This window comes from Uranotaenia lowii, chromosome 3 (genome assembly GCF_029784155.1).
Source record: "Uranotaenia lowii strain MFRU-FL chromosome 3, ASM2978415v1, whole genome shotgun sequence".
Taxonomy (NCBI): domain Eukaryota; kingdom Metazoa; phylum Arthropoda; class Insecta; order Diptera; family Culicidae; genus Uranotaenia; species Uranotaenia lowii.
The window spans coordinates 193,370,882-193,397,912 of NC_073693.1; the positions used below are offsets into that span (position 1 = coordinate 193,370,882).

The following is a 27,031-nucleotide window of genomic DNA, read 5'->3' on the forward strand; positions in this document are numbered from 1 at the left end:
TAAAATTCAACATTCCAGTTTTTTTTTTATCAATTATTTGAACATATATAGATTGACTATTTGTTCAATGGAATAAATACTTTATTATATATAGATTATACTTCATGAAATATAGATATAGAATTCCCAACCTTGGGAACACGAATTAAAAAATTGTATTTCACTTAACAGCCATGGGAACTTTGAAAATAACTTGGCTTGTGAAAGCTTTATGTCTTAAACTTAAAAGAGAATTCATATATAAGAATATGATTTATCATTGATTCCAGTATTCAGTCGTTTTTGTCATTTTGGCAATTTGTAATCTTTGTAATCTTTGTAATTTTTGTCATTTTTTTTTTAATTTTTTTAATGATTGTAATTTTTATACTTCTGGAACTTTTCTAATTTTGTCAATTTTGTAAATTAAGAAATTTTTGTCAATTTAAGTAATTTTGTCATATTTGACATGTTTGTAAATTTTGTAGTTATTGTAATTTTTGTAAATTTTGTAATTTTTGTAATTTTTGTCATTTTTGTGTTTTTTATAGTTTTTGTCATTTTTGTCATTTTTGTCATTTTTGTCATTTTTGTCATTTTTGTCATTTTTGTCATTTTTGTCATTTTTGTCATTTTTGTCGTTTTTGTCATTTTTGTCATTTTTGTCATTTTTGTCATTTTTGTCATTTTTGTCATTTTTGTCATTTTTGTCATTTTTGTGCGTTCTGTCATATTTGTCATTTTTGTCATTTTTGTCATTTTTGTCATTTTTGTCATTTTTGTCATTTTTGTCATTTTTGTCATTTTTGTCATTTTTGTCATTTTTGTCATTTTTGTCATTTTTGTCATTTTTGTCATTTTTGTCATTTTTGTCATTTTTGTCATTTTTGTCATTTTTGTCATTTTTGTAATTTTTGTCATTTTTGTCATTTTTGTCATTTTTGTCATTTTTGTCATTTTTTTCATTTTTTTCATTTTTGTCATTTTTTTCTTTTTTGTCATTTTTGTCATTTTTGTCATTTTTGTCATTTTTGTCATTTTTGTCATTTTTGTCATTTTTGTCATTTTTGTCATTTTTGTCATTTTTGTCATTTTTGTCATTTTTGTCATTTTTGTCATTTTTGTCATTTTTGTCATTTTTGTCATTTTTGTCATTTTTGTCATTTTTGTCATTTTTGTCATTTTTGTCATTTTTGTCATTTTTGTCATTTTTGTCATTTTTGTCATTTTTGTCATTTTTGTCATTTTTGTCATTTTTGTCATTTTTGTCATTTTTGTCATTTTTGTCATTTTTGTCATTTTTGTCATTTTTGTCATTTTTGTCATTTTTGTCATTTTTGTCATTTTTGTCATTTTTGTCATTTTTGTCATTTTTGTCATTTTTGTCATTTTTGTCATTTTTGTCATTTTTGTCATTTTTGTCATTTTTGTCATTTTGTCATTTTTGTCATTTTTGTCATTTTTGTCATTTTTGTCATTTTTATCATTTTTGTCATTTTTATCATTTTTGTCATTTTTGTCATTTTTGTCATTTTTGTCATTTTTGTCATTTTTGTCATTTTTGTCATTTTTGTCATTTTTGTAATTTTTGTCATTTTTGTAATTTTTGTAATTTTTTTAATTTTTGTAATTTTTGTAATTTTTGTAATTTTTGTAATTTTTGTAATTTTTGTAATTTTTGTTATTTTTGTAATTTTTGTAATTTTTGTAATTTTTGTAATTTTTGTAATTTTTGTAATTTTTGTAATTTTTGTAATTTTTTTAATTTTTGTAATTTTTGTAATTTTTGTAATTTTTGTAACTTTTGTAATTTTTGTCATTTTTGTCATTTTTGTCATTTTTGTAATTTTTGTAATTTTTGTAATTTTTGTAATTTTTGTAATTTTTGTAATTTTTGTAATTTTTGTCATTTTTGTAATTTTTGTAATTTTTTTAATTTTTGTAATTTTTGTAATTTTTGTAATTTTTGTATTTTTTGTAATTTTTGTTATTTTTGTAATTTTTGTAATTTTTGTAATTTTTGTAATTTTTGTAATTTTTGTAATTTTTGTAATTTTTGTAATTTTTTTAATTTTTGTAATTTTTGTAATTTTTGTAATTTTTGAAACTTTTGTAATTTTTGTCATTTTTGTCATTTTTGTCATTTTTGTAATTTTTGTAATTTTTGTAATTTTTGTAATTTTTGTAATTTTTGTAATTTTTGTAATTTTTGTAATTTTTGTAATTTTTGTAATTTTTGTAATTTTTGTCATTTTTGTCATTTTTGTCATTTTTGTCATTTTTGTCATTTTTGTCATTTTTGTCATTTTTGTCATTTTTGTCATTTTTGTCATTTTTGTCATTTTTGTCATTTTTGTCATTTTTGTCATTTTTGTCATTTTTGTCATTTTTGTCATTTTTGTCATTTTTGTCATTTTTGTCATTTTTGTCATTTTTGTCATTTTTGTCATTTTTGTCATTTTTGTCATTTTTGTCATTTTTGTCATTTTTGTCATTTTTGTCATTTTTGTCATTTTTGTCATTTTTGTCATTTTTGTCATTTTTGTCATTTTTGTCATTTTTGTCATTTTTGTCATTTTTGTCATTTTTGTCATTTTTGTCATTTTTGTCATTTTTGTCATTTTTGTCATTTTTGTCATTTTTGTCATTTTTGTCATTTTTGTCATTTTTGTCATTTTTGTCATTTTTGTCATTTTTGTCATTTTTGTCATTTTTGTCATTTTTGTCATTTTTGTCATTTTTGTCATTTTTGTCATTTTTGTCATTTTTGTCATTTTTGTCATTTTTGTCATTTTTGTCATTTTTGTCATTTTTGTCATTTTTGTCATTTTTGTCATTTTTGTCATTTTTGTCATTTTTGTCATTTTTGTCATTTTTGTCATTTTTGTCAATTTTGTCATTTTTGTCATTTTTGTCATTTTTGTCATTTTTGTCATTTTTGTCATTTTTGTCATTTTTGTCATTTTTGTCATTTTTGTCATTTTTGTCATTTTTGTCATTTTTGTCATTTTTGTCATTTTTGTCATTTTTGTCATTTTTGTCATTTTTGTCATTTTTGTCATTTTTGTCATTTTTGTCATTTTTGTCATTTTTGTCATTTTTGTCATTTTTGTCATTTTTGTCATTTTTGTCATTTTTGTCATTTTTGTCATTTTTGTCATTTTTGTCATTTTTGTCATTTTTGTCATTTTTGTCATTTTTGTCATTTTTGTCATTTTTGTCATTTTTGTCATTTTTGTCATTTTTGTCATTTTTGTCATTTTTGTCATTTTCTGTCATTTTTGTCATTTTTGTCATTTTTGTCATTTTTTTCATTTTTTTCATTTTTGTCATTTTTGTCATTTTTGTCATTTTTGTCATTTTTGTCATTTTTGTCATTTTTGTCATTTTTGTCATTTTTGTCATTTTTGTCATTTTTGTCATTTTTGTCATTTTTGTCATTTTTGTCATTTTTGTCATTTTTGTCATTTTTGTCATTTTTGTCATTTTTGTCATTTTTGTCATTTTTGTCATTTTTGTCATTTTGTCATTTTTGTCATTTTTGTCATTTTTGTCATTTTTATCATTTTTGTCATTTTTATCATTTTTGTCATTTTTGTCATTTTTGTCATTTTTGTCATTTTTGTCATTTTTGTAATTTTTGTCATTTTTGTCATTTTTGTCATTTTTGTCATTTTTGTCATTTTTGTCATTTTTGTCATTTTGTCATTTTTGTCATTTTTGTCATTTTTGTCATTTTTATCATTTTTGTCATTTTTATCATTTTTGTCATTTTTGTCATTTTTGTCATTTTTGTCATTTTTGTCATTTTTGTCATTTTTGTCATTTTTGTCATTTTTGTCATTTTTGTCATTTTTGTCATTTTTGTAATTTTTGTCATTTTTGTAATTTTTGTCATTTTTGTCATTTTTGTAATTTTTGTAATTTTTGTAATTTTTGTAATTTTTGTAATTTTTGTAATTTTTTTAATTTTTGTAATTTTTGTAATTTTTGTCATTTTTGTCATTTTTGTAATTTTTGTAATTTTTGTAATTTTTTTAATTTTTGTAATTTTTGTAATTTTTGTAATTTTTGTAATTTTTGTCATTTTTGTCATTTTTGTAATTTTTGTAATTTTTGTAATTTTTGTAATTTTTGTAATTTTTGTAATTTTTGTAATTTTTGTAATTTTTGTAATTTTTGTAATTTTTGTCATTTTTGTCATTTTTGTCATTTTTGTCATTTTTGTCATTTTTGTCATTTTTGTCATTTTTGTCATTTTTGTCATTTTTGTCATTTTTGTCATTTTTGTCATTTTTGTCATTTTTGTCATTTTTGTCATTTTTGTCATTTTTGTCATTTTTGTCATTTTTGTCATTTTTGTCATTTTTGTCATTTTTGTCATTTTTGTCATTTTTGTCATTTTTGTCATTTTTGTCATTTTTGTCATTTTTGTCATTTTTGTCATTTTTGTCATTTTTGTCATTTTTGTCATTTTTGTCATTTTTGTCATTTTTGTCATTTTTGTCATTTTTGTCATTTTTGTCATTTTTGTCATTTTTGTCATTTTTGTCATTTTTGTCATTTTTGTCATTTTTGTCATTTTTGTCATTTTTGTCATTTTTGTCATTTTTGTCATTTTTGTCATTTTTGTCATTTTTGTCATTTTTGTCATTTTTGTCATTTTTGTCATTTTTGTCATTTTTGTCATTTTTGTCATTTTTGTCATTTTTGTCATTTTTGTCATTTTTATCATTTTTGTCATTTTTGTCATTTTTGTCATTTTTGTCATTTTTGTCATTTTTGTCATTTTTGTCATTTTTGTCATTTTTGTCATTTTTGTCATTTTTGTCATTTTTGTCATTTTTGTCATTTTTGTAATTTTTGTAATTTTTGTCATTTTTGTCATTTTTGTCATTTTTGTCATTTTTGTCATTTTTGTCATTTTTGTCATTTTTGTCATTTTTGTCATTTTTGTCATTTTTGTCATTTTTGTCATTTTTGTCATTTTTGTCATTTTTGTCATTTTTGTCATTTTTGTCATTTTTGTCATTTTTGTCATTTTTGTCATTTTTGTCATTTTTGTCATTTTTGTCATTTTTGTCATTTTTGTCATTTTTGTCATTTTTGTCATTTTTGTCATTTTTGTCATTTTTGTCATTTTTGTCATTTTTGTCATTTTTGTCATTTTTGTCATTTTTGTCATTTTTGTGCGTTCTGTCATATTTGTCATTTTTGTCATTTTTGTCATTTTTGTCATTTTTGTCATTTTTGTCATTTTTGTCATTTTTGTCATTTTTGTCATTTTTGTCATTTTTGTCATTTTTGTCATTTTTGTCATTTTTGTCATTTTTGTCATTTTTGTCATTTTTGTCATTTTTGTCATTTTTGTCATTTTTGTCATTTTTGTCATTTTTGTCATTTTTGTCATTTTTGTCATTTTTGTCATTTTTGTCATTTTTGTCATTTTTGTCATTTTTGTCATTTTTGTCATTTTTGTCATTTTTGTCATTTTGTCATTTTTGTCATTTTTGTCATTTTTGTCATTTTTATCATTTTTGTCATTTTTATCATTTTTGTAATTTTTGTCATTTTTGTCATTTTTGTCATTTTTGTCATTTTTGTCATTTTTGTCATTTTTGTCATTTTTGTCATTTTTGTCATTTTTGTCATTTTTGTCATTTTTGTAATTTTTGTCATTTTTGTAATTTTTGTAATTTTTTAATTTTTGTAATTTTTGTAATTTTTGTAATTTTTGTAATTTTTGTAATTTTTGTAATTTTTGTAATTTTTGTAATTTTTGTAATTTTTGTAATTTTTGTAATTTTTGTAATTTTTGTAATTTTTGTAATTTTTGTAATTTTTGTAATTTTTGTAATTTTTGTAATTTTTGTAATTTTTGTAATTTTTGTAATTTTTGTAATTTTTTTAATTTTTGTAATTTTTGTAATTTTTGTAATTTTTGTCATTTTTGTCATTTTTGTAATTTTTGTAATTTTTGTAATTTTTGTAATTTTTGTAATTTTTGTAATTTTTGTAATTTTTGTAATTTTTGTAATTTTTGTCATTTTTGTCATTTTTGTCATTTTTGTAATTTTTGTCATTTTTGTCATTTTTGTCATTTTTGTCATTTTTGTCATTTTTGTCATTTTTGTCATTTTTGTCATTTTTGTCATTTTTGTCATTTTTGTCATTTTTGTCATTTTTGTCATTTTTGTCATTTTTGTCATTTTTGTCATTTTTGTCATTTTTGTCATTTTTGTCATTTTTGTCATTTTTGTCATTTTTGTCATTTTTGTCATTTTTGTCATTTTTGTCATTTTTGTCATTTTTGTCATTTTTGTCATTTTTGTCATTTTTGTCATTTTTGTCATTTTTGTCATTTTTGTCATTTTTGTCATTTTTGTCATTTTTGTCATTTTTGTCATTTTTGTCATTTTTGTCATTTTTGTCATTTTTGTCATTTTTGTCATTTTTGTCATTTTTGTCATTTTTGTCATTTTTGTCATTTTTGTCATTTTTGTCATTTTTGTCATTTTTGTCATTTTTGTCATTTTTGTCATTTTTTGTCATTTTTGTCATTTTTGTCATTTTTGTCATTTTTGTCATTTTTGTCACTCATGTCACTCATGTCATTTTTGTTATTGTTCTAGTCAATAAGTCAAGTCAAGCAGAATCTGGATTTCTATTTGCTTTGTCTGTGTTGGTTAATCATTTGCATTTGTAAATTAAAGTTGTTATCATTCCAAAAAACTATTGTTATTTACTTAGGTTTCGAAATTTATTCAACATTTATAATTCGTAGCTATTTTATCCGAACTGCGCTCTGTGCTATAATGATAATGGATGGATTTTGGTAAACTTTGCGCATTTCGAGTGCTGAAGTCAAACTATTCCGTAGCACCAAGCGCTGCTGCCTCTTCGCCGAAAACCGAAAATGAGTGCTAGCGTGAATTTGAAATGTATCTTGGATTGTCACCCAATATGTGTACGGTAGTTTGTTCGCAAAATGGCTCGAATGCAGTTGTGCATAATTTGAGCTGCTCGGAATTGCGGAATTTTGTGAAAGTATTTTCCACCCATCTCAACATGTGCTGGAGTTTTCTGGGAGAAAAGCACCGAAACGGCACGGGAAAACCAACCGGAAAACAGTGAGCCCGAATTTTGCCTTCGATTGTATTTCATGAAGTATAGCAGAGCTACCACGCTTTGGCTGTCATGTTTCTCATTTACAGTTAAATGTTTGGCTGTCTGATTCCTGAGTACCTTCTTTGTCATTTCAGATGAATTTCGTAGCAAAATCGCGTGCGAAAACGATGTTATACAATTAAGTTGCAATCCTTATTCGCGAATAGCTGTATATAGTGCCAGTTACGGGAGGACGGAATACGAGAGCCTACAGTGCGCCCAACCTCAAGGAGTGAAGGAAGAGAGTAAGTATACCAATCCCACCTATTCTAGCAACAGCTTTTCGAAATGTCATGTTTTACGTGACGTGCAGCCAATTTCTCAATCCGTATCCTATTGCAACGCATATGCTTCGTTTGCTGAACTGAAAATAAAGTACGGAAGCGAAGCCATCAGCTGTGGGTGGCACACTTTTGATTTGAATACCGAGAAACAGTTACCTTGAGCAGCTTGATAGAGAAATTTTCTAGTGTTTTAGAAAACGAGTAAGATTTAAAAAAAAAAAAGTTTCCTTTTTTTAACCCAATCGAAACTGAAATTAAATCAAATTGTTCATAATGAGGCTAACTTTGAAATCTTTTTTCAATTGGTTATTCGCATTACCTACCTCTACTATATGGCAGTGGTTAAACTTTGATCCTTAAATTTCTCAGAACGAGAACAAAACAAAATTGCTGCTCAGCTCTGCCCAAATGGGAGGCTTCAATCCAATTACCGAACAATGGTAAAGAGAGTCCAGCAGTGCCATTACGAGTTATTTTTTTTTTTTTTCTTTTAGCGGATGCTCCCACATTCATTAATAAATGTTCAATACAAAAGATTCAGCCAGATTAGATCAACCATCAGCTTTCTTTTTATTTCCAGACCAGTAGTGGGCGTATTCTTAATCCATGTAATGGCTCGTTAGAAAGTTATAATATTCGAATCTAGCAACGAAAATCAAACGGATCAATTCTCATCCTTCAAAACGGTAACATTAAACTTCCGCCTCTCAACGATGCATTGGGGATGCAAAGTGATATTGTTTGGATAATTCACGTGTAATTCGATGTATCAGCCGGGGTCTCCAATTACGATGCGACGACACTGTTGCGAAGATAACCGAATCAATTAGTATCCTTCTGATGTGACGTCGCAATTTGCATGTCCACATCGACTGTCGAGAATTGATGGCCACGTGACGCTCGTATAACTAGTTTAAGTATATTGTCTGTACGATAGGGATTAAACGCGCAGATAAATGAGCTGCTTTGAAATGGTGATCCGTTCGTTATCCCTGCGGAGCTCAGGGTTTGTAATCTAGGTTTCTGTCGTTTAGCGTAGGACGCAGATATGTATGTGGGTGGATACTTATGTATGGGTATGTGTATGGATGGATAGACGTGTTGCCATTAGCATATGCGATCAGACTATGGAGTAAGAATGGATTCGTCGTCGGCCAGCACCGTTTTCCATAGACACCTACAGTGGGTCCTACCAACATTGAAGTTTTCCCACCACTACTCGCTGACTGGCTGACTGGTTGACTGACTGGGTGAGGGAAAGTCAGTGCACTGCGCATATCATCGGATCGTGTGAAGCACATTTTAATGAGTTTATGAACTGACGGGTGTCTCTGCCTTTTCATTCCAGCTTGTCTTGCATCTTACGCCACAGAAACGGTGATGCAAAAATGCCACGGCAGGCGAAAATGCACACTGTCAGCAGATAGCACAACTTTCGGCAAACCTTGTCACCCCGATTCGAGGATGTATTTAAAAGTTGTTTACACATGTGGTTAGTATCATCATCTGTAATTATATTTCTGCTGAGCTGTTTTAATCTTTGCTGAGATGATTTGTTGACGGTTTCCCACCCGACTGAACATCCGAGGCGAGATACGAATAATCTCGGAAAGTTTAAACTGAATTATTTTTCCATTATCTCATTTTCTCTTTTTCATTTGCGTGTACAAACGGGATTTTCAGTGCCTCGTAAGGTGCTGAAAGACCGCTTCGAAGCGGCACCGGAGCCAGATGAGCCCCTGCAAAGCGATTTGGAACTGGATCAGAACGACCTGTACGACGAGGACCAGTTTTTCCGAGAATCGGACGCTATCCCACCTGGTCCGGCACCGAAACTCCAGGGTAGTCCGGCGAACAATCGAGTGTCAGACATTCCAATCTATGTTGCTGCCAGCAGTACCCCACCGGCACCTCCTCGCTCCATTCAGGACGTTTTGGAGGATAACGAGTTCTCCTTCGAAGGTAAGCACCTTGTTGCTGTCCAATATAGGCTTTATCTGAATCGCATTATCTATCTACCGGTTTTCATTGAACGATAAGAGATGTTTTTTGCGCTATATCAACATACATGCATACTTGTATGTTAGTCAGGTTTGTTCCCACCACTAAACGAACTTACTTTTGCATATCGTTACTCCTTTGGGTCTTCCCGAAAAAAGAAGCACAATACACTTTTGTACAATACACCTGCAAAATCCTTCAGCAACATTCGTAGTTGGAAATTGAAAGAAAAAATTCTTTTCCAGGAAAAACGCTTTCGATAGACGCCTCTAATGATGATTAACTATGTATTTCTATACTTTCTAATTTTCTAGAGATATATGTGATGCAAAAAAAAATAATTAAGATTGTTAGGAGATGACGATAACATTAGTTTACAGCAATTTTGAACTTAGTTGACTAAAGATCATTTTTAATGTGAAATCGGACGCTGAATCCGAATATGAAATTCAAAAAAATCTCAGTAGAAAAGTTTTTGAATTATGCTCCAAATTTTGGAAAAATAAAAAAAGTACTTGTACATAGATCAAAATATCTCGGAACAAAATTTCATAACAGTAATTTGAAGTCTCTTTTCTGCATATAAAAGGTGAACAAATTTGCTATCGATCATCTGAACATAAAAAAAAAAAAATAAAAAAAAATAAAAAAAAAAACATCATTTTTGTGCATTATCAAAAGTATTGTTGATATTTGCAGTGTTCGGCATAAAAGCGCTAATCGCTAATTTGTCTCTTCCGTTTTTGTTAAATAATTATCGTTTTAATTCAGGTTTTGACCAAACGTTTGTACTAACAGATAGACAAACTCCACCACAAGAAATCAGTCAAGAAAGAATGCTGAAATATGGTTTTTTCTTGTATCTGGCGTTAAATCGCTAATCGCTAATTAGTCCGCTACTTTTTTGCTGGCAAATTTATTTTATTACGGGATTTCTGTTGAAATAACGGATAAACAAACTCCACTAGGTGCCATTTTTCAAGCCGGAATGCTGATAAATGCTATTTTCTGCAAGATGATGGAGTTCTTTCAGCCGTAACTTTTCAAAAATAAAGTTATAAAATAAATACACTGCCGGCCAAAAGTTTGGGATCACCCGCTTAAAAACATGCAAATTTTGATCGTTCATATCTCAGTTGTCTTAGGACATATTGCAAATCTTCTGATCTTATTTGAAAGATAATGAGCAATAGCTATTTCGGAGGTATTTTGCCCAGAAATAATGTTTTAGTTTTGCACCTAAAACTTTACCTAAAATTATAACATTTTCAAAAAAACACACTCAATATTCAAAGCCGATCATCTCGGGATAGGGTGGATCAAATTTCAAAATTTGAGTTGCATTAGAATCCTTTTTCTATACTTCTCAAAACACTATCAAAAATTTTTGTGCAAAAATTTAAGAATGTACTTTTAATTAATAAAATAGACACTTAAGTCATCGTCCAAAAGTTTGGGATCACCCCTTGTATGGCGTATCGGCCAAAAGTTTGGGATCATTCTTTATAGACATGCAAATTTAACTCATTTATATCTTTCTTATCTAACATCGTATTGCAGATCTAAAGGGTGCATTTGAAAGCTTAGAAGTTTTAGTTTTTTCATAAATTCAGTAAAAAATTATTTTTCAAATCCATAACCATAAAAAATTCAGAATCATAAGTGTGAATTAAAAAAAAAAATAGTTTCAGTTAATTTTTTATGATTATCACTTTAAAATACAATTTTTGTATGAATTTATAAAAAAACGACAATTCTTAAGCTTTCAAATGTACCCTTCAGATCTGCAATACGATGTTAGATGAGAAAGATATGAACGCCCCAAACGGCCCAAAATTTTGGCCGCTACACCATACTGAGGGTGATCCCAAACTTTTGGACGATAACTTAATTGTATGTTTTATTAATTAAAAGTACATTTATAAATTTTTGCACACAATTTTTTGATTGTGTTTTGAGAAGTATAGAATGAGGATTCTGATGCAATTCAAGTTTTGAAATTTTGTCCACCCTATCGCGAGATGATCGGCATTGAATATTGAGTGCGATTTTTTGAAAATGTTCTAACTTTAGGTTAAGTTTTAGGTGTAAAACTAAAACATTATTTCTGGGAAAAATACCTCCGAAATAGCTATAGCATATTATCTTTCCAATGAGATCGGAAGATTTGCAATATGTCCTTGGACGGCTGAGATATGAACGATCAAAATTTGCATGTTTTTTAGCGGGTGATCCCAAACTTTTGGCCGGCAGTGTATATAAACGAAAATGTAGCGGACTAACTAGCGAATAGCGTTTTAATGCCGACCTCTGGATATTAGTGACTTTATGATAGAAAAAAAAATGTATAAAATACACATTTTTTAGAGAAAATGTTGTTTCATCGAAAGTTTTAGACTCGATGGTAACCCTTAAAAAATATGATTTTCTCTTGGCCTTAAATGTGAATCCAAAACAAAAATAATAAATAATTTTGACTTGGATCGAGTCACACTTACCATGTTTAATTCTTCCTGTACTGTGATTAGTATACTGCGATTAGTTTAATTATTGAAAAAAAAAATGCAAAAAATACTGTTATGGTAAAGTAACCGTCACTTCTTCAATTTTCAACCGATTTTGATAAATAACCACTTGAAGTCATTGTTTTTAATTCACACTTAAGGTGAATAGAAGATCAATTTTTTTAAGGGTCACTATCGAGTCTAAAACTTTCGCTGAAAAAAAAAAATTTCTAAAAAAAATGCGTTTTTTATAATTTTTTCTATCATAAAGTCACTAATATCAACAATACTGTTGATGATACGCAAAAATGATGTTCAAATGGTCGATATCAAATTTCTTCACCTTTTATATGCAAAAAAGAGACTTCAAATTACTATTATGCACTCCAAGACATTTTAATCAAAGTACAAGTATTTTTTTATTTTTCTAAAATTTCATGTTTGGAGCATAACTCAAAAACTGTTCTATTGAGATTTTTTCGAATATCATTTTTTAATTCAGCGCCCAATTTTACGTTTAAAATATAGGCCGGTCAATAAAGTTCACGATTTTTTTTTTTTAATTTTGTAAACTAGTGGATTTTTCAACCATTTGGGTAAAACAATTTGAAAAACAAATTTTCAAACATAACAGCATTCTCAATATCATTTAAATTAAATGTTATCAAAATCACTAAATCTTATATTTCTTTATTTTCTCAGCCGAAAATTTTTATATTTTTTTTTCAAAACGACTGATTCACGTGTGAAAATGCTTTGGAGTAATTTTTTAATTATGCCAATTTAAATCAAAGCCATTGATTTGTCATGGTTGGTAAAAATTGATCCAAATAAAATTTTTGGAGGTCCAAAAATAACATCACTCATGTGTTTCTTTAAAATCAAGATTATCTTCATAAAATTCTCTTTATTATGTAGAGTGAATATTATCTAATTTTTCTTCGAACTATTTAAATAGATATTGCCATTTAAGGAGCTTTTTGGATTCCATCAGAATTTTAAGAGGCTTCACAAAATTTTTCTCTAGCTCACAAGAATTTCACATTTAAGCTGTAACACTTTATCAAACCATTTATTTCTTCCATAAACATGACGAGAAATGATAAAAAATCAATACAGATTGTGGAATGAATACGAAAAACAGACAACCGTGAACTGGGGCATCATGCAAAACTTTTCAACTTGAATGGCTTCTAAAAACTCCACAGATAATCATACCGCTTTAACATCAAAGGTTTTAAGGTTGATGAAACATCAAATTGACGTGGTCAGAAATTTTAATGGTTTCAAAAGTTATTTTAAAATTTACAAAAACATACAATTTTCGCCCCCCATATCGACATTTTGTATATTAGACTGAGTCGTTTAGGGGTTATTTGGGAATTTCTTGAAGCTTCGGTTTGGTTCAAAACTCATCCATGATTTTTCCAGATTTTTTTTAGTAACGTTTACATGAGTAAGTTGGAACTTTTAAGATTTGTATGGAAAAATTTAATATTTTGTACTGAAAAATCAACATAATTTTTGTTTCTTCTGTGGAAATGAGCCTGCTAATGGTTTTTGTGCTAATTTAAAACATCTTCAAAAGAATTTCCCGCTGAACAACTTTGTCTAAGACTAAAACTTGGTATCCTTTTAGGTTAAAAAGTTATTAGCTGTGTAACAGCGGTATGTCTTTTGGAATTGAAAAAAAAACAAAAAACCCAATTGACACCACTGCTGGTGCCTTGCGATGTATTGTATGAAAGTAGGTACATAATTCAATACCTCGCCAGGCACACAGCAGTGATATTAATTGAATTAATTGTTTTTAAATTCCAAAAGATTATACAGCTTATAACTTTTTTGTCTGATAAGATACGAAGTTATGGTCGTCGACAGAGTTGTTCAGTGGAAAATTTCCTTTGAAGAATTTATAATTTGGCACAAAAACCATTAGTAAATCGGTTCAACTGAAGAGACAAAATTGATGTTGATTTTTCAGTACAATATATTTTATTTTTCCAGACAAACAAAAAAGTTCATGTAAAAGTAACTTAAAAACTCTGCAAAACACATGGATGAGTTGTGAACCAAATCGAAGCTTTTAAGACCCCAGGGTTCGAGAAATTCGAAAATGAACCTGAAATTTCTAGGGGTATGAATAACTTTGAAATAAATGATTGTAGCTAAATATTGTTTGAAATTTGTATTTGAGTCACGTTATAAGCTTTCCAAAACAATAAATAAAATAATATAAAAAATAATAATATAATATATAAATATAAAATAAAATAAAATGGTGTTTGTCTTCATTTGACCACTCGCGGTTAAATATTAATGTATACTATGTGCGTTATTCGAAACCAAAAAACTTAGAAAAATTATAAAAAATGTCATTTGATCGCCTCTGGTAAGTTTAGTGTTAAGAAAATGCATAAGAGTGCTGCATACATTTAGGGGTAAAAAATACAACAAAAAATCTACTAGCTGAAATCATAAAAATTATTGTTTGAATGGATTAAATGTGATATCTTTGTTTCGCACGCTTTCTCCATAATTTTAACCTCAATGCCAATCGGTTCGTCGAAAAAAGGGTTTTTATGCTTGAGTTGTATTATAAGTCTATGTTTCATAATTTTACATCATACACCTAGGTCTTTTTTTACACTGATATACGTACCGCGTAAAAAAAAACCGTGTAAAAAAAACCGTGTTAATTCCCGAAAACCGTGTAAAAAAAACCGTGCTAATTGCGGAAAACCGTGTAAAAAAAGACCTTTAAATTTATGCAGCTTTGAAACTTGAAACAATAAGACATGTAACTAGACACTTTAGACCAGTGGTTTTCAAACTTTTTTCAATCACCGCCCCCTTTTGCAAAATTTTCGAGCCCAACGCCCAACTAGGCAATTTTTTAGAAAATAAAAAAAATGATTATCTGGATCTTTGAAAAACTTTTAGCTGTTGGCTTCAAGTTGTTGTACGACTTAACTCAAAATTCATTTTAATTTATATGAGGCCTTTAGAGCCAATTGGTAGGGGGTATTATACGTGTAAAAATAGATGATTTTGATTAAAATTGATCAAACTATGTTACTATTTTTGAAAAATAGTTTTGTTTCTTGATATCTGAATTTGAGTCCTGTTCAAAGTTATACAGCATTCACGAGTCTTAATTTTTAAATTACATCCTAATGACTGAATTCTTGCAATGATTACCAAATAGATTAAAAGTTTATCCATTGCAAATGGCACAATCGATTTTTTCAACTGATTGAAATACAGATGAACAAGTAAGAATTTAAAATAAAATATCTCTTACCTACAAAAAAATAAATCTTTAATATTTTCTTTCCAAAAGCTATCACTTAAGCAGATTGTAACGGATGTGTCTTGCCCACAATGTCAGTAACTTTTGTATAAGGGCGCCACTTCCGGAGGGGAAGATTAGTTTGAGGTTGTATCTTAGTGTGGGTTGTAGGTTCTCCAAACGTCTGATTTTCATTTACCCATTCTAACTTAGTCTTCAATGGTTTAGCCAATGTCTCTCGAGAGACTCCTAACTCAGCCCACCTGCCTTCACTAAGGGTGTGAACGATTGATTTGAAGATCATTTTTTTAGGGATTGTACCAGTGTAGGGTTTTGGATTCTCAGGGTCTGGTCCCTCCAGTTTTGGTAGCTGATTTGATGCCATTATACTTCCATCTCCTTCGGCGCCCTCGAAAAATTCAAAGGTACGATTTTTGACATGGTTGGCATCGACCGGTGTGGAGTTTTTTCGATCATCTATCGACTTAGGACGATGACTCGAACTCACTTTGCTGTGGTAGCTCAACTGTTTTACTACCAAATCGAAATCAACAAGATAATATTCCCGGGTAAGACGTGAAATTAAATCCAGCAAAAGTTTTAGATTCGCCTGTTGAACCGAATCATTAGGAGCATGCCGTGTCACTCTCATGTGATAATGGACTAATCGAGAAAGCAAACGCATTCGTATGTGTTTTGGGGGGTTGGTTGAAAGAATATGTCCTAGCTGTTGCAACTGGTATGGTATGTGCTCATATTCAAGATCCGTACCTACGTGGTTAATCTTGAGAGCCTCTTCCGGAGATTCTGATCGTAATAAGTTTCGTAGGATCCGGTAACGAGTTTCGGATGAGCCAACTAAGGGTTGGTCACGAATGATCAACTCATAGTTGAGCTCTTCCTCCTCGAGATCGGTGGCATTTATGCGGTATAATTCCATGGTTTAGTTACTCAATTCCCCGATGCAACTTTATGTAGCTATAATAAACGTATCAATTATAAGTTAGCAATGCTAAGTGTGTTTTTCCTACATTAAGGAATTAATTTTTTTTTCTTGTAATTAATTGAGGCTGAAGTACAAAAATTATTTTGAATAAAGTAATGAAGGGATGAATATTGTAACCCAAATAAAAGTAAAAATACCAATGACCTATCTACTAAACACTATTCCTAACTAACTGACTAAATGTTCCAACTAAATATGTATTTACCCTTTCGGGACCCACGTTGGCGCCAGATGTAACGGAATGCAAAGACGAGTTTTTTTTACCTGTATTACGCAAGATTGCCAAGTTCACATGCGTATCACCTAACCAAACTTCTGCAGTGACAAATTACCCTGTTCTCTGGTAGATAATTTTAGTTAATTCCACGTGATCACTATCAATATCTAGTAAACTAAACCTTACATTTTACCGTTGGTAATTTTCGACACTTTTCCAAATGAGTTTACTACAATCCGAACTATCAAAGTAACTTTGATCATATGGTGAAATGACCAACTAGCTTATCCCATTAGGTCCTAAATCCAATCGTGCATATTCTACTACGCAATAGCACATTTGCCTAATAGCACTTTACAGTTTGGTTGTTCGCAATCTAGTGTCTGTGCAAGTCGGCCCCAAGGTCAGTCCAAGCTCAACGTTGGAGTTTTTTTTTCTTAAAACAAAAGGATCAGATTGTTCTTTGTCTCCCTTTCAACCTACATATACGGTGGCCGAACATCTAGGGAACAATTCCAGGTATTTTATTTCGTGAGCCAAAATTGAGCATGTGGAACCAGCTCAAGCGTTTGCTGTGTCTAGAATAACAATTGTGTCTATTACTGACGGCTAGATGGCGCATTGTTATGCATCGTATCGTTTCTACTAGAATGATCCGTTACAAGATGACACCTTTTTGCACATGTTTTTCGGTTTTTTTTTTCTGTTTTGCAGATGTTTTGAGACAATATCTACATTTTAAAAAAATTCTCAAGCATTGCCATCTAAAATTATTCTATTTATGTATGTCCCAAAATAATCTTACATAACAAGATCAACATGTAGAGCGTATACAATATCTGCGAAAATTTAAAAAAATCTTTTAGACTTTTTTTAGAAAAAAATATTTAGATACTGGAAAAAAAACTGGTTGCAGCTCTGTGAAATTATCGTTATTTTAGTCTTAAATCTGATGTTTAGTTCTTTAACATAATTTCATCATTTTGCTTCGAATTTACGCCTTGTTATTTCTAATCTAAGTTGTTTAGTGATTTGTGAAAATTTGAATTATGACCTAAGCGCCCCTCCTGAGCCCTTCCAACGCCCCCCAAATCTCTCAATTGAGCTCACTGCCCCCCCTGGAAACTCTCAACGCCCCCAAGGGGGCGGTAGGGACCACTTTGAAAACCACTGCTTTAGACCTTAGACCTGACACCTGGGACCTGAGATTTGAGACCTGAAACTTGAGACTTTAAACTTAAGACATGAGACCTGAGATCTGAGACTTGCGAACTGGTACCTTAGACTTGAGACCTGACAATTGAGACATGAGACCTGAGAACTGATACGTGAGACCCGAGACTTTCTACATGACACCTGAGACCTGAGACCTGAGATCTGAGACCTGAGACTTAAAACTTGAGACTTGAGACCTGAGACCTGAGACCTGAGACCTGAGACCTAAGACATGAGACATTAGACCTGAGACCTGAGACACAAAAGATGAGACCTGCGACATTAGACATGAGACATGAGACCTGAGACCTGAGACATGAGACCTGAGACATGAGACCTGAGACATTAGACATGAGACATGAGACATGAGACATGAGACATGAGACATGAGACATGAGACATGAGACATGAGACATGAGACATAAGACATGAGACATGAGAAATGAGACATTAGACAATAGACATTAGACATTAGACATAAGACATTAGACATGAGACATTAGACATTAGATATGAGACATTAGACATTAGACCTGAGACATGAGACATGAGACATTAGACCTGAGACATTAGACATGAGACTTGAGACATGATACATTAGACATTAGACATGAGACATGAGACATGAGACATGAGACATGAGACATAAGACATTAGACATTAGACATTAGACATTAGACATGAGACATGAGACATGAGACATGAGACCTGAGACATTAGACATGAGACTTGAGACATGAGACATTAGACATTAGACATCAGACATGAGACATGAGACATAAGACATTAGACATAAGGCATTAGACATGAGACATGAGACATGAGACATGAGACATGAGACATGAGACATGAGACATGAGACATGAGACATGAGACATGAGACATGAGACATGAGACATGAGACATGAGACATGAGACCTGAGACATTAGACATAAGACTTGGGACTTGAGACTTCAGACTTGAGACCTGAGACATGACTCATGTCTAATGTCTCATGACTAATGTCTATTGTCTATTGTCTAATGCCTAATGTCTAATGTCTAATGTCTAATGTCTTATGTCTTATGTCTAATGTCTAATGTATAATGTCTCAGGTCTAATGTCTCATGTCTCATGTATAATGTCTCAGGACTAATGTCTCATGTCTCATGTCTCATGTCTCAGGTCTCAGGTCTCATGTCTCAGGTCTCATGTCTCAGGTCTCAGGTCTCAGGCCTCATGTCTAATGTCTCAAGTCTAATGTCTCATGTCTCATGTCTAATGTCTCAGGTCTAATGTCTCATGTCTCAGGTCTCAGGTATCAGGTCTCAGGCCTCAGGTCTCAGGTCTCAGGTCTCAGGTCTCAAGTCTCATGTCTCAGGTCTAAAGTCTCATGTCTCGTGTCTAGTGTCTGAGGTCTCAGGTCTCATATTTCAGGTCTCATGTCTTAGGTCTGATGTCTCAGGTCTAATGTCTTATGTCTCGTGTCTGAGATCTCAGGTCTCATATTTCAGGTCTCAAGTCTCAGGTCTAATGTCTCAGGTCTCAGGTCTCATGTCTCAGGTCTCAGGTCTCAGGTCTCAGGTCTCAGGTCTCAGGTCTCAGGTCTCAGGTCTCAGGTCCCAAGTCTCATGTCGCAGGTCTCAGGGGTCTCATGTTTCACGTTCTTAGTCTCAGAGCTTCCCAACTTCAAAAAGATTCTAAGTGTTTTCCTTTGAAAAGGACTTATTTTCTCTCAAAAACCGTGTTAATTCCCGAAAACCGTGTAAAAAAAGCCGTGTAAAAAAAACCGTGTAAATAAATACCGCGTAAAAAAAACCTAGGTGTACTTATGAATGTTCATGAAGAAGTCAAGCAGTTTGGTAAAGTTTTGTAGCTCAAATATCAAATTCCTTAACGCTAGAGGAGCATGTCTTAAAACCCTCTTTTAATACCTTTGAAAACCTTTGGAATTCGGGAAAACTTCTAAAATGCAATTATCTATTCAAATAGTTCGTAGAAGCATTATTATTCACTTTTCCACAGTAAATTTTTATTAATAATCTTGTTTTTGTTGAAAAACTCAAGTGGTTCTATTCTTATTTCGCACCCCTTTTTTCACATTTTTGGTCCTCAACGCCAATTGCTATGTCCAATAAAAGTAAACTTATGCTTGATTTATCCGTTGAGCAATTCAGAACAAACTGTGAAAGAAAATTTTCGTTATTTTGCTGTTTGTAAGTTTGCTGTTCTTATGCTATTTTTATTTCGCTCACTGTAGCTCCATTTGATATTCTGATATCAGTTTTGTTCAACTTTATACCCAAAAACGTCCAAAATCTCTCAATAAAATACATTTTGGACGCTCTTACTACTCACTACGAGTAACTTTTTCTTGTTAATCTAAAAACCTAAACATCTAAAAATTGAAGCAAAATTGAAAAGAAAAAAGTATGTCTAAGGGAGGCGATTGAGCGTCTGATAATACATTAGCGATCGAACATGTATAAAGCACTCTAGTGGAAATCGCAGACACCAGATACCCAGACTGATCAGTGGCGCTTGAATCCATACAACTACAAGTCGCGCAGAATCATACGCCATCTGTCGGGGCATCGTGAAACTACTGTGCATCATCAAGAAAAAAAATTACATTTGATAATTAACAAGCCAAATGAAAACCGTCTTGATTGAATCACCTATAAGTATTTGAAATTCTATCTCAAATATTTTCATTATCGTTTTTGTCTTCAATGTTAATTGTTTACTTTAATTTACTGTAGCATAATAAGAGATTAATGTTATACAAACAATGACTGTTGATCGATTAAGATGAAAAAAAAAATACAAACGCAACGTTATAGCGGTCCTTAGTTCAGAGCCAATTAACTCTGAGATTTAGTTTTGATTTCAAAATTAATTCATCCGGCTGAGTAACAGTATGAAAATTATAATGTCTGTTACAAATAATTCATTGAGTTCGGAATTGTTCGTCTTAATCTGAAAGGTTGACTGCGACCAAAAAGACAAACTATATATAACTCCATGAAAAACTTGAATTCTAATTTATCTTAACTGTTTCTTGGCTCGTACCTAGATAGGTTTGAGGAGTGAAATAAGTTATTGACATTTATTGAATAATATTTAAATGTGATAAATGTATTGATAAGTTCTTAAATCCTTTTTGCCGCTGGAAGTGTTTGTGATATAATGCTGGTAGTTTCACTAAAATTAATAAATTTTTGGAAAAATAACCTAAAAAACGACCGTGTTTGTCGATCGGGTATTTTTCCCTGCTCAAATGTGCGTGAGAAATGTAAAAAAAAAACAACTATAATGACCATTTCGCGTGAGCTTTCATTACGTCGTATGAAACATCTTGAAAATTCACAGAAAATTGCTAAAAAGTTATCAAAACAACTTTGAAATTTGTATTTCACATATAGAATATGTTGTCCAGGCTACAAATATTCTAAATGGAAAGAAGTTGCTACTAGTTTAAGTCATTTTTTTTTTGTAAGAAAACTGTTTGTTAACATTTTGTTTCATACGACGTAATGAAAGCTCACGCGAGATTTTGGCATAATTCTGGACTGGACTAGAAAATTAACCTTAAAAGCGACCATGTTTTTAGACTTTTTCCCCCATCTTAATCCGTACACGAGAGCAAGTGCGCGTGAGAAATGTCAAGTTAAAAATCTTTTATTCGAAAAAAAATTGTTGAAAAATTGCACTGAATTTGGAATATTTCAAAATGTATGTTTCAAATCTATTTTTCTTTGCTTCTGAATTTTTTTCACCTTTGACATTCAACCAAATTCTTTGATTCAAAGTTTTGTTAAAACCATATTTCGAAAGTAATTAGTTTACTAAATGGATCCATTCATCAAAAAACTATAATTTTAATAAGGTTCATTTTAATGTTCCTTTACCGATGCCAAGTAAATAAGAATTAGTTTCGCAGTAACTAAACTTATATATCGATTTCAATGCTTTTCCACACCACCAAAACGAATTTTGAATGGTAAAAGAACAGTACTATCTTGATGCAAACGAAAGTCATTTTTATTTTCTTGTCGTTTTATGGAATGTCAAATATCGTATGTCTGTGTGAGTGAATTCATTTAATGTTTTGATTTTGATGTGACGAATTCACGTTTGGTTTATTTTACCCATGGATAAAATCAATTACACGTGCGATATTCAAAAAATGGTTCGAAATATAACCAAAAAAATAATAATAAAAAAATAACTTAACAACAGAACAGGAAAAGCTAAGCTATTCGTACTAAACAGACTCGGATAATTTAGATTATTTGTCAAGAATCATCATTATGTCAACCAACGCTCTTTGTTAGAAATTGTACTAAATTTGCAGGAAAATGCATCATCTCGAAGCCAAATATATTTTTTTCTCAACTGCCTCTTCCAGTGGGCGGTAAAAGAGCTAGTTTGATATCCAAGTTTAGTTAGATATTTCGAAAGGAAGACATTTCTCGAGTGTGACTAAATTTTTCATAGAAAGGAAAGTTTTAGGATTTATTGGAGAAAAAAGTAAATAAAAATCTGACACCGGTTTTTTGTTGTGGATGGTGACTTAATGGTATATTTCGTTGTTGCGATTTTCATTAAGCTTCTTCTGTTAACAGAACAAAGTAGAGGTGATATTTACAAATTTTGTAAATATCACCTCTACTTTTGTTTTATTCAGTTTTCGTAAACCTCTATAAATGCAGCAATTCGGCTAAGTGAGGAGTTTTGAGAAACTCTAACTGAAACAGATTGTTCATTAAAATTTTGTAAGAATCTCGTCCATTCAACTGATTTAACAGTTCTAAACAGTAATATAATTTAAAGCCACATTCAATATACTGTAGTTCTGCAATATACAATTAGTGATTTTTTTTTCGATGTCATTTGTAGTTTTCTCAACAAGTCATAGATCGTTTTATAACTATTTACAAATAATTGGGTTTGTCACAATATTTTTCTACTCGGGAAACTTGAACTTACCCTTGACGGAGGTTTCGGGGTTATCGAAAACTTGCAGTTGAAAGTGATCTTCACAAATGAAGCCAAAGATGTCATAAAATGGTTATTTTTCAACCACAACGCAATAAAAAAGTGGTGCAGAAAATCTCAAGTTTTCATTCAATTTTCATTTATGTCGAAGTCGATGTATTTTTTTATAAGCTTTATGGTTGAATTCTAACCACATTTTGTTAATACGCTCCAATTCAAAAACGGTTCTTTAGTGGTTTTCGAAATATATCGTGTTATTTTTTCTATCAAAAGTAGCCCGAATAGAACAGAACCATGATAAAACATTCATTTTCCAATGAATTTAAATGTGACTTTGTACTTCATGGTAAAAAGAACATCCGAACGTTATTCAAGAATTTAAACACTCCCAGTTTTTCGTGTAACTCGATATTTTGACAGCCGCGGCACGTGTTTTTTTTTCGTCCTCGGTCGGTAAAGTATTTTTTAATGAAATTCTTATCATCAAAATCTTCGGAGACGGCCGCAGGTGAGTTCATATCATAAATTACAGAACAAAAATATGTTGACAATCATTTTTTTTCCAATTCTAGCAAAATAATCCTCTCCAACACACTTGCAGTAGTAGCATATTATGCGATTGGATGGATGCCGGGAGTCGCTAATGGATGCGAGTGCGAATGCCAGCGCGGCGGCAAGTCTCAGGCCTGCCAGCGAAGGACCAATGAGTGATAAAATGTACGTATAAGTGTTGAAAATGAGTGTTTAATAAATAAATGAATCCAGGGCTTTTAAATCTATAAGCCCTGAAATGAATCAACTTATTCGTTTTTAAATAAAATCAATCAACGAAAATGATGACAACCCAAAAAACAAGTAAAAAAATCTCACCATGAGCAAAAATTTTTATTTCAGTGGGTAAACAATCAAAATCATCGGATTGTCATGGTTGTGATAGCCTTGCCCCTGCTTACCTAGTTCTCATCATTACATCACACATGAACTGCAGCGAAAGCTCTCGTCTCGACTCGTCACATGCATACAGAGTATTCGGGACCGTCACTACGAGTAGACGTGTTGCGCCACATTAGGCCAAGTCTCACAATGGTTTTATTGTGAAAAACTGGAAGCTGAAAGAACCATGAACTTAATATTTTTCAGCTTTCCAATGTATGGAAAATCGCCATTTTTTTCATGGTCACGCTGCATAACAATACCCCTTTTTCATGGTTATTTTCGTCAAAACTATGAAATGTATGGTCGAAAAATATGAATTTCAATGTGCATTCACGGTATCGAGGACGATTATAATCATTGTGTAAACCATGCAATTTATGGTCTGTGAACATGGAATTCATGGTTTTTTCACGGTGCAATCCTATTCGGGAGGTAATCAAAAACGACCGTGTTCATCGCTAGATGTAAAAAAACAAATAGCACAATGCAAATGTGTGTGTGATATATCGAGATTTTCCCTTTTGTGTATGTGGCCGTTAGTTTCACGATAACCCGTAGATAGCGCTGCGGAACAAGCGCCAAAATCAGCCTTCAGTGGTCAGTCTGGGTATCTGGTGTCTGCGTGGAAATGCATGGTGGTATGGTAATGAGGTGTCTCAAGAGGGCGAGAGTAAAAATGTGTATGCTTTCAATGAAGATAAGATCGACATTTTTAAGCAAGAACCTGGAAGAATCCATGCTAAACCGAGACAGGAGGTCAAGTACATTCTATAGAAAAATGACTCCATCATAGAATTGTAAAAAAACAAACAGTATTCTTTTGATCTACATGGCTCAAACCAATCGTGTTGCCATCTCTAGCTCTAAAATGAATTCTATTGAGAGTTTGAGGACGTTTTTGAACAAAAATGGTGTTGATAATAATTAATGAACTACTATTTTACTGTTGTGGGGCTCTAGCTCCCCACCCCCAAGATATCACCGAAATCGTGCAAAAACAGTATGCAAAGGTAATCGTGCAAAAACAGTATGGTCAGTAAATCATCAAGGCCAATAAAGGTCGTTTTAACTAAGATGAAAGATGAAAGATGAAAGATGAAAGATGAAAGATGAAAGATGAAAGATGAAAGATGAAAGATGAAAGATGAAAGATGAAAGATGAAAGATGAAAGATGAAAGATGAAAGATGAAAGATGAAAGATGAAAGATGAAAGATGAAAGATGAAAGATGAAAGTTGAAAGTTGAAAGATGAAAGATGAAAGATGAAAGATGAAAGATGAAAGATGAAAGATGAAAGTTGAAAGTTGAAAGATGAAAGATGAAAGATGAAAGATGAAAGATGAAAGGTGAAAGATGAAAGATGAAAGATGAAAGATGAAAGATGAAAGATGAAAGATGAAAGATGAAAGATGAAAGATGCAAGATGAAAGATGAAAGATGAAAGATGAAAGATGAAAGATGAAAGATGAAAGATGAAAGATGAAAGATGAAAGATGAAAGATGAAAGATGAAAGATGAAAGATGAAAGATGAAAGATGAAAGATGAAAGATGAAAGATGAAAGATGAAAGATGAAAGATGAAAGATGAAAGATGAAAGATGAAAGATGAAAGATGAAAGATGAAAGATGAAAGATGAAAGATGAAAGATGAAAGATGAAAGATGAAAGATGAAAGATGAAAGATGAAAGATGAAAGATGAAAGATGAAAGATGAAAGATGAAAGATGAAAGATGAAAGATGAAAGATGAAAGATGAAAGATGAAAGATGAAAGATGAAAGATGAAAGATGAAAGATGAAAGATGAAAGATGAAAGATGAAAGATGAAAGATGAAAGATGAAAGATGAAAGATGAAAGATGAAAGATGAAAGATGAAAGATGAAAGATGAAAGATGAAAGATGAAAGATGAAAGATGAAAGATGAAAGATGAAAGATGAAAGATGAAAGATGAAAGATGAAAGATGAAAGATGAAAGATGAAAGATGAAAGATGAAAGATGAAAGATGAAAGATGAAAGATGAAAGATGAAAGATGAAAGATGAAAGATGAAAGATGAAAGATGAAAGATGAAAGATGAAAGATGAAAGATGAAAGATGAAAGATGAAAGATGAAAGATGAAAGATGAAAGATGAAAGATGAAAGATGAAAGATGAAAGATGAAAGATGAAAGATGAAAGATGATAGATGAAAGATGAAAGATGAAAGATGAAAGATGAAAGATGAAAGATGAAAGATGAAAGATGAAAGATAAAAGATGAAAGATGAAAGATGAAAGATGAAAGATGAAAGATGAATGATGAAAGATGAAAGATGAAAGATGAAAGATGAAAGATGAAAGATGAAAGATGAAAGATGAAAGATGAAAGATGAAAGATGAAAGATGAAAGATGAAAGATGAAAGATGAAAGATGAAAGATGAAAGATGAAAGATGAAAGATGAAAGATGAAAGATGAAAGATGAAAGATGAAAGATGAAAGATGAAAGATGAAAGATGAAAGATGAAAGATGAAAGATGAAAGATGAAAGATGAAAGATGAAAGATGAAAGATGAAAGATGAAAGATGAAAGATGAAAGATGAAAGATGAAAGATGAAAGATGAAAGATGAAAGATGAAAGATGAAAGATGAAAGATGAAAGATGAAAGATGAAAGATGAAAGATGAAAGATGAAAGATGAAAGATGAAAGATGAAAGATGAAAGATGAAAGATGAAAGATGAAAGATGAAAGATGAAAGATGAAAGATGAAAGATGAAAGATAAAGATGAAAGATGAAAGATGAAAGATGAAAGATGAAAGATGAAAGATGAAAGATGAAAGATGAAAGATGAAAGATGAAAGATGAAAGATGAAAGATGAAAGATGAAAGATGAAAGATGAAAGATGAAAGATGAAAGATGAAAGATGAAAGATGAAAGATGAAAGATGAAAGATGAAAGATGAAAGATGAAAGATGAAAGATGAAAGATGAAAGATGAAAGATGAAAGATGAAAGATGAAAAATGAAAAATGAAAGATGAAAGATGAAAGATGAAAGATGAAAGATGAAAGATGAAAGATGAAAGATGAAAGATGAAAGATGAAAGATGAAAGGTGAAAGATGAAAGATGAAAGATGAAAGATGAAAGATGAAAGATGAAAGTTGACAGAATAAATGAAAAATAAATCAAAAGATTGAAAGCAAACGATTATCAAGAGCTGATTAAGAAAAGTTTTGAAGGATCAATTTCATTCTTATCATTCAACTATCCATAAAGATTTTCTAAGATGTTTCGCTGAGTAATCTTATGAAAAAGTTTCTCCTTGTTGATAATAAACAATTGAAAACAGCTTCCATTTTCATAAACAATTGTAAATAATTTCCCAACAGCACATAATCTCGAAACTCACTTTCGTTGTTAGCACATTCTTTCGGCATCGGAAGATCAGGCTTTTCTCGGGCACAA

At 30.9% G+C, this 27,031-nt stretch overlaps 1 protein-coding gene across 7 annotated transcripts in view; it reads left to right on the forward strand.

Annotated features, from left to right (window-relative positions):
• LOC129757752 (protein eva-1) overlaps positions 1-27,031 on the forward strand; it is a 672,047-nt gene that overhangs the window by 610,438 nt on the left and 34,578 nt on the right. For all 7 annotated transcript variants that reach the window (XM_055755046.1, XM_055755051.1, XM_055755047.1 and 4 more), the window contains 3 exons: positions 7,242-7,391; positions 8,779-8,922; positions 9,114-9,392. In XM_055755046.1, coding sequence (XP_055611021.1) covers positions 7,242-7,391; positions 8,779-8,922; positions 9,114-9,392 — 573 coding nt within the window. The remainder of the gene's footprint in view (positions 1-7,241; positions 7,392-8,778; positions 8,923-9,113; positions 9,393-27,031) is intronic.